Here is a 19,191-nt window from a genome sequence, read left to right as displayed (position 1 = left end):
TCAACTGTTCCTTAGACGTGAGCAAGGAGTAGGTGGCCATTTACGGTGGCAACCTGCCAGCTTTCTCATCTGGCCCCTCCTACCGTGCCACGGCTCCCAGCCCACTTCTGAGCCACTGTGCTTGAACTGGTGATTCCTGCGTTAGAAGGAGCATCGACCCTTCCACCTAAAGGATCCCACCTCTCAGCTCTCCACCACAAGGTTCCTAGAATACCTGCTCTCTGCTTAGTCCACTTTTGACCGGTCTAGTAGGGGTTGTGGACCTACAGAGCCTCCCGAGTACCTTTGTTTTCCTGTGAATCAGAGGAAAGCCTAGAAGCCAGATGTGGTGTCTGAAATGGGTCTAGAACACACTGCCACTCTGAATATTGGCCACTGCTGCTGGGCCGAGAGAACACTCATGCTGATGAAGTCCGGTAAAACAGCAGAAACAATTTTTATCTGCCCACCTTCCCAGGCCTTAATTTCAAGCAAACTCCTGACCCCTTGGAAGGTTAAAGCATTAATAGATAATTAGAATCCCATGCAAACAAAAACCTTAAGTGAGGCATGGATACATAACTATGATGAGCTTTCCTGTCACAAATAATCTCAATAAGAGGAGAATTTTTAAGTGGATCAAATGACCTGTACATAACCTCTGACCACATGCACAGTAGAGTTATGTTTCACACTTTTTCTTTTAAACATCTTATTTTGATAAAATTTTAGACATACTGAAAAGCTGTAAGAACTATACCAAGAATCCTTAAATACTTTTCACTCAAGATTCCCTAAATGTTATCATTTTAGTATGCTTCTTTAAACACCATTCTCTCTCTTTTTATATATTATATATATAAAATGTAATTTTTTCTGAACTACTTCATACATTACAATCATGATGCCTTTTCTACCCTTAAACATTTCACTATTTCCTAAAAACAGGGGAATTTGCTTATATAATCCCAGTACCATTATTATTAATACACTATTATCTACTGTACAGAGCAAATTCACATTTGATTCTGTCTTTAAAAACCCACTTCTAAATACAAAGGTAGAAGAAAGAAGGGGAATCAGCTTCTAATGAGGGTCCACTTATGTACTGTGGTGATTTAATTTAATCATTACACCTTCACACACTCTATAAAATAGGCACCCTGGTCCTTATCTTATCAATGAAGAAATAGACACAGAAGTGATGCCACTTACCCAAAGGAGATAGAGCTAATACGGGCAGGCTATCTCCTTAGCAATGTGATAACCTGCCCTACTGAAACATTTCAAGCTTTAAATTAATTAATTGTCATACAACTTTTTGAAGTTATGAACTTGTTTTACAGGTAAGGACACCAAAACCAGGGTTTAGTTCACTTGCCCGAGGGCAGTGGTTAGTAAGTCTAGAGCCAAGGTTCAGATTCAGTGTGTGTGACTCTTGAGAGATGTTGCTTTCCCTTCAGAAGACTCTTTCAAATCTGTTTCCTGAACTACAATTCTTAAGATCCCAAACAAAGTTCTTTGTTCTTGGCAGCTTTGAGACTGATTATTGTTTGACATTATCAGTGGTTAAACGATATACACAAGTACCAATGTCAATGAAAGTTAACCCGTATCCTTAGTATATTTGGATTTAACAGGATTGTTAGTCTAAATGAAGTAAAGGAGACTATAGCTTGATATACCCTGATGTGCAGCGAATTCAGAAATCTGGACAATTGCTCTTAAATCTAGGGGATTCATCTTCCCAAGTACTTATCTATATCAGCTAACTTTTTAATTGAAAAAAAATTTGGCCATGCCACATGGCATGTGGGATCTCAGTTCTCTGACCAGGGATGGAAGCCACCTCCCTGGCGTTGGAAGCATGGAATCTTAGCCACTAAATTGCCAGCGAAGTCCCAGCACACTTTTTGTAGGGAGGCAGATGGCAGCCCAGAGGACTTACAGAGCACGTGGATTCAGATAATATGCTATTACTACACATCCACTTTTTGAAATCTTAATTAAAAAAATTTTATTTTTTTATTAGACTACAATTGCTTTACAATGTTGTGTTAGTTTCTGCGGTGCAATGAAGTGGGTCAGCTATATGCACACACATACACTCTCCCTCTTAAACCTTCCTTCTGCCCCTGCCACTCCACCCCTCTAGGTCATCACAGCGTTGAGCTCCCTGCGCTTTACAGTAGCTTCCCACCAGCTGTCTATTTCACATACAGCAGTCTATATATGCCAGTACTCTCCCAATTGGTCCCACCCTTCCTTTCCCCATCTGTGTCCACATGTCTGTTTTTGACATCTGTGTCTATTCCTGCCTTGCAAATAGGTTCATCTGTACCATTTTCTAGATTCCACATATATGCATTCATATATGATATTTATTTTTCTCTTTCCAACTTACTTCGCTCTGTATGACACACTCTAGGTCCATCCACCTAGAGTCCATCCACGTCACTACAAATGATCCAGTTTGTTCCTTTTGGTGGCTGAGCAATATTCCATCATATTCATGTGCTACATCTTTTTGTCTATTCATATGTTGTTGGACATTTAGGTTGCTTCCATGTCCTGGCTATTGTAACCAGTGCTGCTGTGAATATTGGGGTACATGACAACACATCCCCTTTTAACCATCCAGTACACGGGGAAAGAAAGACCAAGAAGCTACATCTCTTTGCTGACCAAAAGTAGAGAAGAGGGGAGAAATTGATGGAAGAAATTTTCACATATTGATGTATGGGGAAATCATCCTGGCCTACACATGATTTAAAAAACTTTATGCTAACTAGTTGAAGTAATTGTGAATAGAGACACAAATGTCAAGTCTTTATGCTAAGTTGCCAAAATAGCTCAGTTAGGAGAGTGTTAGGCTGAAGATCTAAAGGTCCTTGGTTCAATCCCGGGTTTCAGCAAGTTGCACTTTGGAGGCTCCCCTGGTGATTCAGATGGTAAAGAATCTGGCTGCAATGCAGTTTGCATTGCAAACTGGGTTTGATCCCTGGGTTGGGAAGATTCCCTGGAGAAGGGCAAGGCAACCTATTCCAATATTCTTTCCTGGAGAATCTCCACGGACAGAAGCGCCTGGAGGGCTACAGTCCATGGGGTCGCAGAGTCGGACACGACTGAGGAAGTAAGCACAGCACACATGCTAACTAGAGTAACTTGTCTGTGGCCTGTCAAATGGTTCTAATTTAACCATTAAAGAAAAGAATGCATTTAAAAACCAAAATAGAGTAACTGTGTTTCAGGCATCCGAAATGGAGCAAGGTGGCCGTTCTGGACGCGGTTTCAGACATGTTCCTGTATCACTGAGAACCTGACTTTTCTGAACTCTAACAAACTCAAGGACAGCACCTGCCATTCTCAAAACAATACCTGTTAGCAGTTGCCAGCTGCCACCTTAAGGTCTCAAGGTCTCTTGTAACTGTGCAACCATTTCTGCTGCTGCTGCTGCTAAGTCGCTTCAGTTGTGTCCGACTCTGTGCGACCCCATAGACTGCAGCCTACCAGGCTCCTGCGTCCACGGGATTTTCCAGGCAAGAGTACTGGAGTGGGTTGCCATTGCCTTCTCCGTCTCAGGCCCTGGTCCATTCAAATGAAGGACTAGTATTTGAATCCCAGCAACTCATCCCAGAGACTTTCTTCTCAATCATTCTGCTGAGCAACTACATTATAACTCTGCATGACTAATTAATATTATGTTAAACAGATCTACCAAGTATATCTAATCAATTTCCTATGGCTGGAAATTCACTTATTTCATTTTTTTCTATTATTAAATATAATTCAATGATTATTCTCAATCATACCTCATTGAACACCTTCAAATTTTTCAAAGCAAACTGTCTCAAAATGGAACTGCTGAGTTAAATAGCTTATTGTTGATACATTTTCAAATTGTCCTGCAATTTATTCTATCAACAATATAGTATATAAGGGTACCCTTTTCTTTACTCTTTTGAAACTATGGGATCTTATTTTTTGTCTTTTGCCAATGAAGTAAAAGATGGTAACTCTGCATCTTCATCACTTTTTCTTTAAATGCAGAGTATTTTTCACAAGCTCATTGACCATTTACATTTATTTTTCTTAATTGTCCAGTTATGTACTGAATCTACTTTTAAAAAATTAAATTTTCATTTAAACTAGCCATACCTAGAGAAAAGGAAACAAATTGTCCATATGGAGCTCTATGAAATTTCATAAACAGAACTCACATAACTGCATCAAGATAAACAAACAAGCAAACAATATGAACAGCTTCCAGGAAGTCCCTTTGCGCCCTCCTTGATCACCATCCTCCTCCCCGAAAGGTAACATATGCATTCTAAACAGGGATATTGCTCCCAAACGGTTGAAAATTGGTTTTTGGAGGGAGCGTACCTTACTCTACTTTTAGGTAAAGCAGAGACATCTGCGTACCATGTAGACAAATACTTAGTGTCTCTGGGCTGTTAAAGTATCATAGAGGAGGTGATAATGAAAAAGTGGGATGAGGAACATCACACTGTCCTAATTCTGAAGTTTGGTCTGCTTTGAAATTTGTCAAAATCTTGGCCCACTTCTTAAACTGGGATGTTCTCTTTCTTTTGATTTGTAAGAGTCTTTACACATCCCTGGACTTCCCTGGTGGCTCAGACTGTAAAGAAACTGCCTGCAATGCGGGAGGAGCTAGACGCAGGTTCGATCCCTGGGTCAGGAAGATCCCCTGGAGAAGGGCATGGCAACCCACTCCAGTATTCTGGAGAATTCCACAGACAGAGTAGCCTGCTGGGCTACAGTCCATGGGGTTGCAAAGAGTCAGAGACGACTGAGTGACTATCACTTTCACTTTACACATTAAGAATATGAATGTCTTGTTACATATAGGTGAATAATTCTAATTTTGTTCTTTGACTCTTAGTTGACATTGTTTGTTCTTTTTTTTTTTTTTGGTACAGAAGTTTAAATGTTTCATTTTGTTGTATCTTTTGCCTTATGTTTCTGGGAAAGCTATTTCTGATTCCCTGAAGCACAGGCACACGGTGGACCATTGTCTGAATCAGGTTTGTGAAATCCAAAGGATAGCTGTGGCTAGTGGTGGCTTGGGAGCAACTTGTCTCTCCGAACAAGAAGAGTCCCTGTGTTCTATGGACCTGAGCAGCTTGTGTTGCATGGAGATCATTTAGAATGGATCCCTGCCACATAAGCGGATTCTGCCAGGTGAGGTGAGTACAATTGGAAAGACCGGAGGTCATTATGGGTTGCAGGGCTGAGGGTTGATAAGTGACAAGCTAGTGAAGTGGCGGCTGGAGTCTGAATGCTTGTGTTCCCCTAAAATCCATACGGTGAAAACCTAATGTCCTGAGTGTTGGTATCTGGAGGTGAGGTTTGGTGGGGTTTCGAGGATGGAGCCCTCATAAATAGAATTTGTGCCCTTACAAAAGAGGGCCCCAAAAGCCAGCCTCACCCCTTCCACCACATGAGGAAACACACAAGGAGGTGTCGGCAGCTCAGAAGAGGGCCCCACCCGCCACGCTGGCTCCCTGATCTCAGACTTTCAGCTTCCAGAACTGCAAGGAGCACACTCATTGTTTATGAGTTACTCCGTGCGTGGTATTTTGTTACATCAGCCCATGGACTAAGACACAAGCATTGCTCACATCAAGGGTGCTGCAGTCTGACATTTCCAGCAGGGTCCTTACCAAGGGACACAAAACTAATGCCTTTTGTACTTGAATTGTCTGAGTAGCTTTATTCTGTTCAGTTGTTCATCCTTTCATCCATTTAGTCATTCACTCAGTCTCAGTTTTATTTATACAGTTATTTCTGGTGACTTTTTGTTTTTACCTACAATTGTAAACACATTAGCAGTTTAGCGAAGTGCAGCTTACTAAGATACTATGTGTGAGGCAGGAATCTGGATGATTTCTTTATATGATCAGCCAGTTATCACAAAATTAATTATGACATAATTGATCCTTTTCCAGCTGGTTTGAAATACTGTTCTTTTTCTTATACAAATGGGTGGACCGAACTGTGCCTGTCTCTAGAGCTTCAGTTTAGACCCACACTGCCCACTCTTTTTATTTATGTCATGGGATTGTGTTTAATTTACCCTTTCAATTAGGGAAGAGAGGATCAAATTTTAAGAATGAGATGTTCCTTTCTAAGATACTCATATCTTTCTGTTTGTTTCAAGTATTCTTTTAGGTCTTTTATAAAAATCTTATAGTTTTCTTCAAATAAGTTCTAAACATTTTCAACATAAGCTTATCCCCTAGGTCTGTGCTATTTTTCCTCATGTTTATTAATAATATTATTTTCCCCAGTATGTCCTCTTATTGATTGTGGATCATGGGCTTATTGAATTTTTAAAATTGTCTTTTTTGAATTTAGGTCTTTATTGAATTCTTCATTAAATATTTGTTGTTTCTAATAAATGTTTGTTAGTTTACTATGTAAAATGGTGGAAAGTAGACTCGGACCCTGTCCCTCCTGCTCCACCACCCCTCATCTCTATAATAGTCTCGAGAACAGCCCCTTCAGAGGGTCACTTTAGTCCTCAAACATCAAGGCTTAAAAACTAGAGAAAGAAGCGACCAGATCATCTGTTCACCTCTTCTTTAATTGCACATATATTTCTTATTTTGTCACATGGTACTTATTGAGTGGCTATTTATTGACATAAAGAATAAAAAATTAATGAATAATTATGCTACCTAGTACTTCCAAAGGTTACTAAAATGGTGGTAAAAACACATCTTCATCTTTTCTCTGACTTCAAAGTGAAAGCTTCTAGTAACCAGAAGTTTCATCACAAAGTGTAGTCTTATTGTTTGAAGTAGATATTTTTTTATTCCATTCAAGAATCTCTTCTCTTTATCTTATTAAAAGTTTTATAAGGAATGGATACTAAATTTTATAACTGCTTTAGTGACATCTATCAAAATATTCATGTGTTTTCTTCTTGGGTCTTTCAAGGTTACAAAGTGTCTTACTGAGTTAACTATCCTTACAGTCCTGAATAGAACTACTCGCTCATGGTATTCTGTTATTTGACTGTGCTCTTGAACATGCAATGCCAATTTCTTATATATTTTTTTCTCAAATAATATTGCCTTATAATTTTCCTTTTATGAAATGTTTGTTTGCCAAATTTTGGGATCAGGGTTATGCTGGCTTAGTGGTGGGTGACTCTGAGTGGTCATCAGAATCACCTCTAGTGACTTATATAGTCATTATAAAATATAGGTGCCTCAGCACAACAGAAATTACTCTTCTCTAATTTATCTTTCTGTTTTAATCTTTAACAATTCGGTACTTTTGCTTTCCTCTTATCCCTTGTTCCTTTGATTGGTTAGTTTACTAGCTTCAGTTTTACTACTTTAGTAATGTAAGAATACATATTTTCCTCTGAGTACACAACTAGTTGGATCCTATGATGTTTTCATAATTGTTAGTTTCTAAATATGATTTCATTGTGACTTCATTTCCATGTTGATCCAAGAGTTACTTAGGACAGGGCTTTAAAACTTCCAAGTGATTTTTAAAAAGGTTTCATTTCTAATTTTGGTATTAATTTTTAGTTTTATTTCACTGTGGCCCAAGAATGTGACCTATGTAGATTTCATTTTTTGGAATTTAATGAGGTTTGCTTTGTGCATAAAATATAGTAAATTTGTATGAAAATTAAGTTAGTATTTAAAAAGATTACATCTACTGGTAATAGTTTTTTTTTTTTTTTTCAGGAAACATGAATTTTATTTTTACGGTATGTAACATCATTAAAAAAAAGCCTTTAACAACTTTTCCTATTTCCTTTTTTCAAACAGTTTTCCTAAAAATTTATGTTTTGTTCTCTTTTTTTATTAAGTTTATTTTTTAATTGGAGGAAAACTACTTTACAATGTTGTGTTGGTCGTTTTAAGTTCAGCATTAAATACATAATTATTAAACTAAACTCAATAACTATACCATCAATGTCTTCTTTGTCTTTATTTTTTTTTGCCTTCATTTTTCAAAGAGTGGAAGTTACTTTAGTCTCCTATCACTATTTCATTTTTTATTTTTGTTGCTTTTGTTTTTAATCAGGCACATTAAGTTGACCCACATGATTTTTGAAACCTCCTAGAATAATTCATTATCCTACTAATTTTCAGTTTCTATAGAAAAATTAGGAATCATCTATGCCTCTGCTGTGTTACTTAATGCACACTCTCTGGGCACTGCACTGATCTTCATTATGAAGAAGGCTCTCTACATAATTTTTATAAGATGAATCTCTTCTTATGTTTAATAATTCATGCATTAATCTTAACTTTCCTTAACTGCTTTCCTTTCTGTTTGCATTTGTACTACACCTTCGGTCATTTATTTATTTATTTTTCAGGTTTCAGTTTATTCTTTTCTTGAAGCTTAATTCCTGTGACGTAAGAACAAGCAATTCTGCACATACCTTGCCTTAGGGTGACTGCATCAGTGTCTGCCATTGTTAAATCAATATATTCAAACAAACATCTTCCACATACAGAAATATCTTGCATAATAAAGATAATACTGATGGGTTTTTTCCATTTCATTTTTATTTATTTATTTTTTTAGGCCATGCTGTGAAGCTTGTAGGACCTTATTTCCCTGACCAGTTATCGAACCTGGGCCCATCAATGAAGGCATCGAATCCTAACCACTAGGCCTCCAAGGACTTCCTGAAGATATTACTGATTGTTTGATGCTACTACTCAGACATTATGAACAGTTTTTACACAATTCTCAATCCTAGTGCTAAAAATCTAAATAACTGTGTAGTTTTTGAATCCATTTCTAAATAAATTTCAGTAGTTATTCCAGCTACTTTTCAGCAAAGACAGTTAATCTATAGACTTTCCAGCTAAAAATTTGAAGGCAAGCCACTTTAAAAAGAGTATCAGTCTCAACACTTAATAGACTGTTCATTCCAGACATCCCTAATTCAGAGCGTAATGTCACACACCTAAAGTCAAAAATGCTTAATCTTTCACAACAGATTAAAAATATTATTGAAAAAAAAAGGCTAGTCTGTAGTGACCAAAAACATTGCATAAGGCACACAGTTTCAAGGAGACAGCCCAGATCAGGGAGCATTCTAACAAAAACCAGCACTGGTATAGAAGATACGAGTTGAAAACGGGTCAGAGATTTTAAACGCTTGAATGACGATTCAAAGTTGCCATTTCACTCTGTCTCATGTTTAGGACATTTTAAACATCACAGTCATCCACTCCCCTCAGCCTGTGAAATGTTAAATCCACCCACGAGAGGGTCCAAACCTCCCTGAGCTCCAAGTTCTGCTCTCCTTTAGTTGTTCAGAAAAATAAGCAGCAGCACAGCACTTCACATCTTAAAATACCACTTGCAATTCTGTACGTATCTGTCTGGAAATGTGTCATTTCCAGCTCTATTTTGGGCCTGGTTTTAAAATTTTAGGTGCAGATTTGGCAAACACCCTACTCTTGGGCACTTTTTAGTACTCCTTCCACTGTCCCAACCTCTCTCCTGGGCACGGAGGGTGTTTTTTTAGTGTTGTTTGTACCAGGGAGGTGGAATCAGGTGTCTGGTTGGGACCCATCTTCCCATTTTTTCACCTTTTAGAATAACTTTCATTTAGTTGTATTTTGATTACAGCCCATAATTGAATTTAGTTTTTGGCTCAGTCTTTTGCTTTCAGTAAGCAAATGTGTTCTAAATGTATATTTTTTGTCAACATAATATTTATGATGTTTTATCCTTTTACTACATTTTAAACATTTCTTCTTGATTTCTTTTTTGTTGAATTTTTCTATTTTGTAATATGATTTCTGTGTTCTTTCCCCCTTTGAATGTTGGAAACTGTTTTTAAAAGTTCTAGGAAGTATTTTAAGTGATTGATGTTGTTCAATCACTAAGTTGTGTCTGACTCTTTGCGACCCCATGGACTGTGGCACGCCAGGCTTCCCCGTCCTTCACTATCTCCCAGAGTTTGCTCAAGTTCATGTTCATTGAGTTGGTGATGCTGTCTAACCATCTCATCCTCTGCCGTCCTCTTCTCTTTTTGTCTTCAATCTAAATGTCCCTAAACTTTTATTTCGAGTTCCTCAAGAAGCTATTTCAGTTAGTAAAAATTAAGTCTCTATATTTCCAAAGTATTGTTAGTCTATCGGCCCTGCTAACATTTTCTATGTAGTACACATTTTCAAAAGTAACTTGTATTTCTTAAAATAAATGGCATTCAAAACTATATTACCAATTCCTACCTGCTATGTTCAGGTTACTATTAATCTTGCAAAACAATTTCAAATGTACCCTGTTTAGTCATATAGTTTTTGACTGCTTACATTCTTGTTTTCAGTTCTTCTATTTGCTAAAATTACTGCGGTGGCTTTTGTTTTGCTCTCTCTCTGTTTACTTGGAAGTTGTTAAAATTTTCTTCAGAGAGCTTGAACTGGAGAGCTCGAGGAAGCAAGTGAACATTAAAAGCTCAGCAATTCAGAAGGATGAGCAGGTGGGGAAAGCATGTCGGCTGTAGGCAGTGCAGACACGGTTCCTCATCTCTGTCTGGTTTCTCTGGGTTTGTTGAATCTGCAGAATCAGGGACCCTTATTCTGGATCTGTCTTCACTGGAAGCCTGTGCCAGGCTGTCTCCTTAAGGTTCTGGTGGCTGTGACTGTCTCTGACTCCGTGTCTCTTTTGACAAGGTGTCCTTCCAGGCTTGTGGGAGACTCAGCTCTTCTGAAGGAGGAGAACTTTTCTTCCTCTCCCTGCTTATTTCTCCAGCCCTCATGCCTCAAAATAAAGATACAGTGTTGGGACTTCCCTGGTGGTCCGATGGTTAAAAATCTATCTTGCAGTTCAAGGGTTATTGGTTTGATCCCTGGTTGGGGAACTAAGATCCCACATACCACGGAACAACTCAGCCCATGACCCTCAACTACTGAGCCCGCACACCACAACAAGGGTCTGTATGTCACAACAAAAGATCCCATGCAACATGACGAAGATCCTGCATGCTGCAGCTAAGACCTGATGTAGCCAAGTAAATAAATATTAAAAAAAAAAAAAAAGATACCATGTCTTTCCCAAGAAATCTGGAAAACCACTTATAGACTCTGGAGTTCTAGTTAAGTACTGAGTATGTGGATAAAAATGTGTTCAATTTGAATGGCAATTTATTGCACAGTTCAGTTCAGTCACTCACTTGTGTCTGACTTTTTGTGATCCCACAGACTGCAGCACACCAGGCCTCCCTGTCCATCACCAACTCCTGGAGCTTTCTCAAACTCATGTCCATCGAGTTGATGATGCCATCCAACCATCTCATCCTCTGTCATCATCTTATCCTCTCACCTTCAATCTTTCCCAGCATCAGAGTCTTTTCCAATGAGTCAGTTCTTCACATCAGGTGGTCAAAGTATTGAAGTTTCAGCTTCAGCATCGGTCCTTCTAACGAATATTCAGGACTGATTTCCTTTAGGATGGACTGGTTGGATCTCCTTGCAGTCCAAGGGACTCTCAAGAGTCTTCTCCAACACCACAGTTCAAAAGCATCAGTTCTTCGGTGCTCAGTTTTCTTTATAGTCCAACTATCACATCCATACATAACCAAAGCTTTGACTAGATGGACCTTTGTTAGCAAAGTAATGTCTCTGTTTTTTAATATACTGTCTAGGTTGGTCATAGCTTTTCTTCCAAGGAGCAAGCATCTTTTAATTTCATGGCTGCAGTCAACATCTTCAGTGATTTTGGAGTCGAAGAAAATAAAGTCTCTCACTGTTTCCACTGTTTCTCCATTTATTTGCCATGACTTTATGGAACCAGATGCCATAATCTTAGTTTTCTGAATGTTGAGTTTTAAGCCAACTTTTTCACTTTCCTCTTTCACTTTCATCAAGAAGCTCTTTAGTTCTTTGCTTTCTGCCATAAGGGTGGTGTCATCTGCGTCTCTGAGGTTATTGATATTTTCCCCAGCAATCTTGATTCCATCTTGTGCTTCATCCAGTCTGGCATTACGCATGATGCACTCTGCATATAAGTTAAATAAGCAGGGTGCCAATATACAGCCTTGACGTACTCCTTTTCCTATTTGGAACCAGTCTGTTATTCCATATTCCGTTCTAACTGTTGCTTCTTAACCTGCATACAGATTTCTCAGGAGGCAGGTCAGGTGGTCTGCTATCCCCATCTCTAAGAATTTTCCACAGTTTATTGTGATCCACACAAAGACTTTGGTGTAGTCAATAAAGCAGAAGCAGATGTTTTTCTGGAACTCTCTTCCTTTTTCGATGATCCAATGGACATTGGCAATTTGATCTCTGGTTCCTCTGCCTTTTCTAAATCCAGCTTGAACATCTGGAAATTCATGGTACACTTACTGTTGAAGCCTAGCTTGGAGAATTATGAGCATTACTTTGCTAGCCTGTGAGATGAGTGCAATTGTGCAATAATCTGAACATTCTTTGGCAGTGCCTTTCTTTGGGATTGTAGTGAAAACAGACCTTTTCCAGTCCTGTGGCCACTGCTAAGTTTTCCAAATTTGCTGGCATAGTGAGTGCAGCACTTTCACAGAATCATCTTTTAGGATTTAAAATAGCTCAACTGGAATTCCATCACCTCCACTAGCTTTGTTCATAGTGATGCTTCCTAAGGCCCACTTGACTTTGCATTCCAGGATGTCTGGCTCTAGGTGAGTGATCACACCATTTGTGGTTGTCTGGGTTGTGAAGATCTTTTTTGTATAGTTCTTCTGTGTATTCTTGCCACCTCTTCTTAATATCTTCTGCTTCTGTTAGGAACATACCATTTCTGTCCTTTATTGAGCCCATCTTTGCCTGAAATGTTCCCTTAGTATCTCTAATTTTCTTGAAGATATCTCTAGTCTTTCCCATTTTATTGTTTTCCTCTATTTCTTTGCACTGATTGCTGAGGAAGGCTTTCTTATCTCTCCTTGCTATTCTTTGGAACTCTGCATTCAAATGGGTATATCTTTCCCTTTCTCCTTTGCCTTTTTCCATCTTTTCTTTTCTCAGGTATTTGTAAGCCCTCCTCAGATAGCCATTTTGCCTTTTTGCATTTCTTTTTCTTGGGGATGGTCTTGATCCTTGTCTCCTGTATAATGTCATGAACCTCCGTCCATAGTTCATCAGGCACTCTATCAGATATAGCCCCTTAAATTTGTTTCTCACTTCCACTGTATAATCATAAGGAATTTGATTTAGATCATACCTGAATGGTCTAGTGGTTTTCCCTACTTTCTTCAATTTGAGTCTGAATTTGGCAATAAGGAGTTTATGATCTGAGCCACAGTTAGCTCCTGGTGTTGTTTTTGCTAACTGTGTAGAGCTTCTCCATCTTTGGCTTCGAAGAATATAATCAATCTGATTTTGGTATTGACCATCTGTTGATGTCCATGTGTAGAGTCTTCTCTTGTGTTGTTGGAACAGGGTGTTTTCTATGACCAGTGCATTCTCTTGGGAAAACTCTATTAGCCTTTGCCCTGCTTTGTTTTGTACTCCAATGCCAAATTTGCCTGTTACTCCAGGTATCTCTTGACGTCCTACTTTTGCATTCCAGTCCTCTATGATGAAAAGGACATCTTTTTTTTTGCTATTAGTTCTAGAAGGTCTTATAGGTCATCATAGAACCGTTCAACTTCAGCTTCTTCAGCATTACTGGTTGGGGCATAGACTTGGATTACTGTGATATTGATTTATTGCACCGGTCTTTTTAATTGCTGGCTTTTAAAGCCCTTCTGCCAACTGGTTCTCTAGGAGTGGCATGTTTCATGAATGGTGAATCCACTTTTGGTAGATTTGCATCTGATTCTTAGGCCTGAGGCTGATCTGGTGAGCCCTGTGTTTATTATCCCAGATGGAAAACTGTTTAGTAGAAAAGCTGAGTGAGACTAGGAGTTACCGCAGCTGCCACTGTGGGCACATCACTGAGTTATGTGGTCCTCAGTTTCCTCCTCTGGAAGATGCGAATAACACCACTTGTACTGCCTCTACAGCACAGGTTTTGGAGAGGCATAAATGAGATCATATAGGAGAAGACACTGGGCCAGGAACAGTGAAGCCAAGCTACAGGAACAAGCTGCTCCCTCATTCTCCCAGAAGTGTGGGGAGCAGAAGTTTCCTTCTCAGATTTTACTCTTTTAAGAGAAAATTGTTTCAGCTAAAAAAGAAATAAAAAGATTGTTGGCTCTACCTTTCCCATTCATTCATCATTCATCCATCCATTCATTCAACACAACAGTCAAGGAGACCCATTCCTCCCTTCACAGGAGGAGCAGAAATAGGCAATAGTCAAGTACAAAAGTGGTGGGTATCACCAAAAAAAGAAGGAGAAAGAGCTAAATCCAAATGAGAAGTTGTTGTTTAATGGGTATGACACTTCTGAGATGCAGGATGAGTAAGTTCTAGAAATCTTCCCTACCACACAATGCCTAGAACAATCCTGTACTGTGCTCTAGAAACACTTGTTAAAAGAGTAGACCTCAAAATATAAAATTGCTAGGTGTACACCTGAAACTAACATAATGTTATAAGTCAACTATACTTCAATAAGTAAAAATAAAATTTTATTTAGGGGAAAAATAGAAAAAAAAAGAGTTAATCTCATGCTAAGTGTTCCTACCACAAAAAGGAGGGTGATATGACACTTTCTTAGGTAATAGATATATTTATTACCTTGATTGTGGTGACAGTTTCACAGGAATATGCATATGTCCAAACTCATTAAATTATACATATTAAATAAGTACAATGTTTTCCTTTTAATAGTAATCATACCTCAATGAGAAATGAAGTTGCTCAGTTGTGTACAATTCTTTGCGATCCCATGGACTGTAGCCTACCAGGCTCCTGTGTCCATGGCATTTTCCAGGCAAGAGTGTTAGCAAGGCTTGCCATTTCCTATTATATCTCAAGGCATAATTAAACCTCAATAAACCTGTTTAATAAAGCTGGCATCATTGACTCAATGGACATGAGTTTGAGCAAACTCTGGGAGATAGTGAAGGACAGGGAAGCCTGTGATTGAAAAATAGCAAAGCTGCTTAATAAAAGTGGAGAAAATGACTCAGAAAAGGACCAGATAGAAGAGGTATGATAGCTGCTTTTTTCAGATCACATGGTGAGGAGAGAATCATTTTTATTTGTTCTGGAGAATTAAAATCTTAATAAACTGCCTAGTATGAGCATAATGTTTGAAATTTTCAAAGAGGCCATAATATACCTTTTTCTTTTTGTATTTTAAAATAGCTTTTTGTGGCACACAATCTAGATATGATCTAGATTTGAGAAGTAGCCACAGGAATCAGGTCTAACTGAAAAAAATTTCAAAATAGTGAACGTACATACCCATTTCCTGTCTGGTGCTGCCCACGCCTAGGCCATATGTCTCTATAACCTCCTTTACTGTTCTCATGGATTCATCGTACTTGGCTGCCAAGCCAAGGAAGTTATAGGACCCCATATTGATGACATCTTTGATGATTCTTCCAGTAAACCTGCAGAGAGGTCAGGTGAACACAAAGGACTTTTTCATTCAATATCATCCTAGGGTACCATAAAATACTACCAGAAAGAGATCTTAGGCTTGGCCTAAATCACATCTTTTCTATTTTCCTTTTGATCAGCCTTGTTGTCACCACAAAGATTTGCCCTTGGAGGAGAGTAACTCCATCATGAATCTGGGCAGAGCATTGGGAAAAGGTAGCTGGGCCATAGAGTATTACTCAGCTCTGATTTTTCTTGGGTGCTTGCTTTCATGACACCTTGGTTTAAATTGCAGCAAGGACTTTCAAAAGAGAAACAGCCATGGTCATCATGGGCTCCTTCAGCTGGAACTAGAAGGGTACAATTTGTCAATAAAGCTGAAAAAGACTCTTCCTGGCTGGTTCTGTGTATCCTGCACCTTCTGCCACAGATTTCTCTTAATTGCAATACAAATAAGCTGCCCTTGGCAACTTAATTACTGTGACTTCCCCACTGGCACCATGAGGGCTTGCAAAGGGCTGAATGATGGAAGACCAGCTGTTTCATTGCTGTTTTTCTTTCAGATCTGTAATCTGGCACCCATGCTAGAATTTCCTTGAAAGCATTTTCTTTCAAGCCCATCCAGATGGCTGCCTCACCTAAATGTCCAGTTGTAGTCATCTGTCACCCTTTCCATCACATCGAACACAGCTCCCGGGGCACTGCAGATGGGCCGGTTCCAGTTGTCTCTGATTCTCATATAAATGTTCCGTATATAAAAATTCTCAAAGTTTTGATACAGTGGCACAAAATCCTGTTATAAGAGAGGCAGAAGTTTACTTTGGTCTCTCCCTTTTTATAGTTCATTTACAAATAAACACTGAAAGATGTGGAGGAGCCATGAAAATATTCCATCTGCAAATATTTTGAGCAAGGGTTTTGGGTAAGGGGATGGGCCGGGTCCACAAATAACTCTGTGAGTTCTTCACCTCCAAGGAGCTTCCGTTTTAGTGGGAGAAGGAAAACCTGTGGCAAATAAAGGTATCAAAAATGATAGCACAACACAAATCTCCAAAAGAATGCTGGAGACAATGAATCCCAGTGAATTTTATTGAAAATGTACCAAGAGGTGTTTATGTCTAAAGCAGTTTAGTTGGAAAGAACTAGTTGGATGATTATTTGGTCTTAACTTTTTTGACCACGAATAGTCCCGCTCATAACGTGTTTAGAAACGTGGATGAACTTGAATTGTTGGATCTATGGGCATAACTGCTGGCAGGTGACCAAGGGCATAGACACTGAGTTGGAGAGCTTCTGGAGGCATTTGGCTTCTCTCAAAGTTGAAGCAACAGCACTGTTTCGCTGTATCAAATGTCATCCATGCCCGAGGGACCTGCAATCCAGGTGAGGCTCAGAGCAAGACATATTTGACTTTGTCATCTAACTCCTAAGCTAGAACAAGGTAGAAAATGCAAACCTCGGGCAAAGTCAAATAGTTTGGGTGTTTGTAAGATTTTATCCAGAGGCGGAATCATGTTTTGCCAGAGAAATCAAGATGGCTTTATGCAGGAGAGGCTTTGGAGATGGTCACTGACAGTGTGATGAGATTACGATGGGTAGGTATGCTTAGAGAGGGCACTCAGCGTAAATTGGTCTCTTTGCTGGAAATGTAGGGTATATTTGAGAAGAATGAGCAAGAATAAAACATGATGGATCCTGTCATTCTTTGCTTCAAGCTTATAATGGCTCCCACTTCACTTGGAGTCAAAGCCAAGGTTCTGCTGGTCTGGCTCTGTCGCCTGAGTTCCCTACCATTCACTGCAGTGTGGGTGAGGCTGCCGAATCTGCTGGGTGCAGGACATGGGAGCCTTACATGTGCTCATGAGAAACTCAGACATTACCCTGGGGGCAGTAAGGAGCCACTGAAGATTGGGAGTGGTGAGCTTCCCTACTCCCCCTCTCATTTTCTTTAACTTCTTTCTTCCTCTTATGAAATGGAACTTATATCCTAAAGGCACAAGGAAGATGATGGGGAAAGGCTTTGCAGAAGGACTTCTTATGCTACCAATCTGGCCCTCTCATCTTCTGAGAGGGTCCAATCGGATGGAAAAAGATAGAATCTGCATCTTTTGATGGCTGCTGGCTGGATCCATGACACAGTTTTTTTCCGTTATTTCACTTTTTGGTTTTTAGTGACAATGGCATCATATCTGGGGATAACTGTGATCGTCTCTAAGAAAAAGTCCTGGGGACTAGTGCATGTGAATTTGAAGGATGGTTGGGCAACTCTACTGATGACATTTGTAAGTTGAAATTCTCATATCAAATATATTTTCTCTCAAATAGTGAAATGCCCTTAAATAGATTTTACTATTATTTAAATCTATAGATTATGATAATCGTACCCTTTTACATTTAACATGGAAATGGACATATATTTGAGAGAAAATTTGATTATGTCATTCTAGGAAAATCTTTTTCAAACTATTTCTGTTTTGATTTCATGCATTTTTCTCAGACCTCTTTTTTTTTAAACTGATCTGTCAGTTCCTCTATATTCCCAAACATTGCTTGTGTACTTCTATTTCTAATTTTTAATTTCTTATCTGAAATGAAGTCATCTAAACTTATCTTACAAAAAGAAAGAAAAGAAAGAAGTAGATCTGTCAGTAATATGTCTGGACTCTGAATGGAATGATAGTTCTAGGTTTGATGAGCAATCTGACACAAAATAGAGTTAGCAGTTAGTTTAGAGGAGAAGTTAAACTTTGGTTTAAGAAAACAGCTGATTTTAGAAAGAAAAGAACCAAAATAGTATGCCTACAAAATTAAAATAAAATTGATTTCAGACATGGAACCACAAGATGCTCAAGATGCTCAAGATACCAGGGCAGAAAGAACAACGGAAATCATGGAGTTCAAATAGGCATTTGACCTGTGAGGAAAACTAGGCCCAATTAGTTGAGTACTTTGGACTTTGGTCAACCTCCGCTCCATCTGGTCTACCAGCAGTCACTTCGGACATCACACTGCTACATTTAAAAGAGATCACCAACAAGAATTTACTGTACAGCACAGGGAACTCTGCTCTATATTCTCTAATAACCTAAATGGGAAAGGAATTTGAAAAAGAACAGATACATGTGTATATATAACTTAATCGCTTTGCTGTACATCTGAACCTAACACATTGTTAATCAACTATACTTCAATATAAAATAAAAATTTCAAAAAGTGACCTATAATATGGTATACGAAGGCCAACAAATCGCCATGCCATGGAGGAGTTAAGAAAAAGTCTGCAGCTTCTGTCACTGAGGTCTCATGAAGATGTGTCTCTAGACGCCCCGAGGGGAGGTGAGAACATGCTCTGCCCTGCCCAAACTTCTGGCTCCTGGCTCAGAGGTCCAGAGTTTCTACCTGTGAAGAAATGGGAAGCTAGCTCTTTATTGAGATAAAAGCTCTGAAAGCAAGACATGGGGATTCTAACCAATTTTGTGGGGTGAGAGAGGACTTTCTGCTATGGAATAATCTCCACATGCAATAGAAATTTCTATAAATTAGCCACTTGAAACTTCTCTGTTGAAGAGGTAGGGCAATTTTTAACCAAGTAGAGCTATGTTTTGTGGGTGGTATAAATGCTAACTTAAATCTGAATCACAGGCTCAGTCATCTACCTGTTCCTGAGAGGGGAAAATGAGGTTGGAAAGCTTAGAATGTAAGAATAATGCCATTTGCCACC

At 38.9% G+C, this 19,191-nt stretch overlaps 1 protein-coding gene and 1 non-coding gene across 2 annotated transcripts in view; one reads left to right on the top strand and one right to left on the bottom strand.

Moving 5' to 3' along the window:
* Positions 1–19,191, bottom strand: part of SPTLC3 (serine palmitoyltransferase long chain base subunit 3) — a 148,076-nt gene that overhangs the window by 78,927 nt on the left and 49,958 nt on the right. The window contains exons 3-4 of the mRNA XM_061435620.1: positions 16,109–16,263; positions 15,333–15,481 (exon numbers count right to left, since the gene is read on the bottom strand). Coding sequence (XP_061291604.1) covers positions 15,333–15,481; positions 16,109–16,263 — 304 coding nt within the window. The remainder of the gene's footprint in view (positions 1–15,332; positions 15,482–16,108; positions 16,264–19,191) is intronic.
* Positions 2,822–2,894, top strand: TRNAF-GAA (transfer RNA phenylalanine (anticodon GAA)). Its single transcript has one exon. It is a non-coding gene; the product is annotated as a tRNA-Phe (tRNA).

The sequence above is a fragment of the Bos javanicus genome, chromosome 13 (genome assembly GCF_032452875.1).
Source record: "Bos javanicus breed banteng chromosome 13, ARS-OSU_banteng_1.0, whole genome shotgun sequence".
Taxonomy (NCBI): Eukaryota; Metazoa; Chordata; class Mammalia; order Artiodactyla; family Bovidae; genus Bos; species Bos javanicus.
The sequence above is the reverse complement of the archived record's forward strand: the minus strand, read 5'-3'. Positions and strand labels throughout refer to the sequence as shown.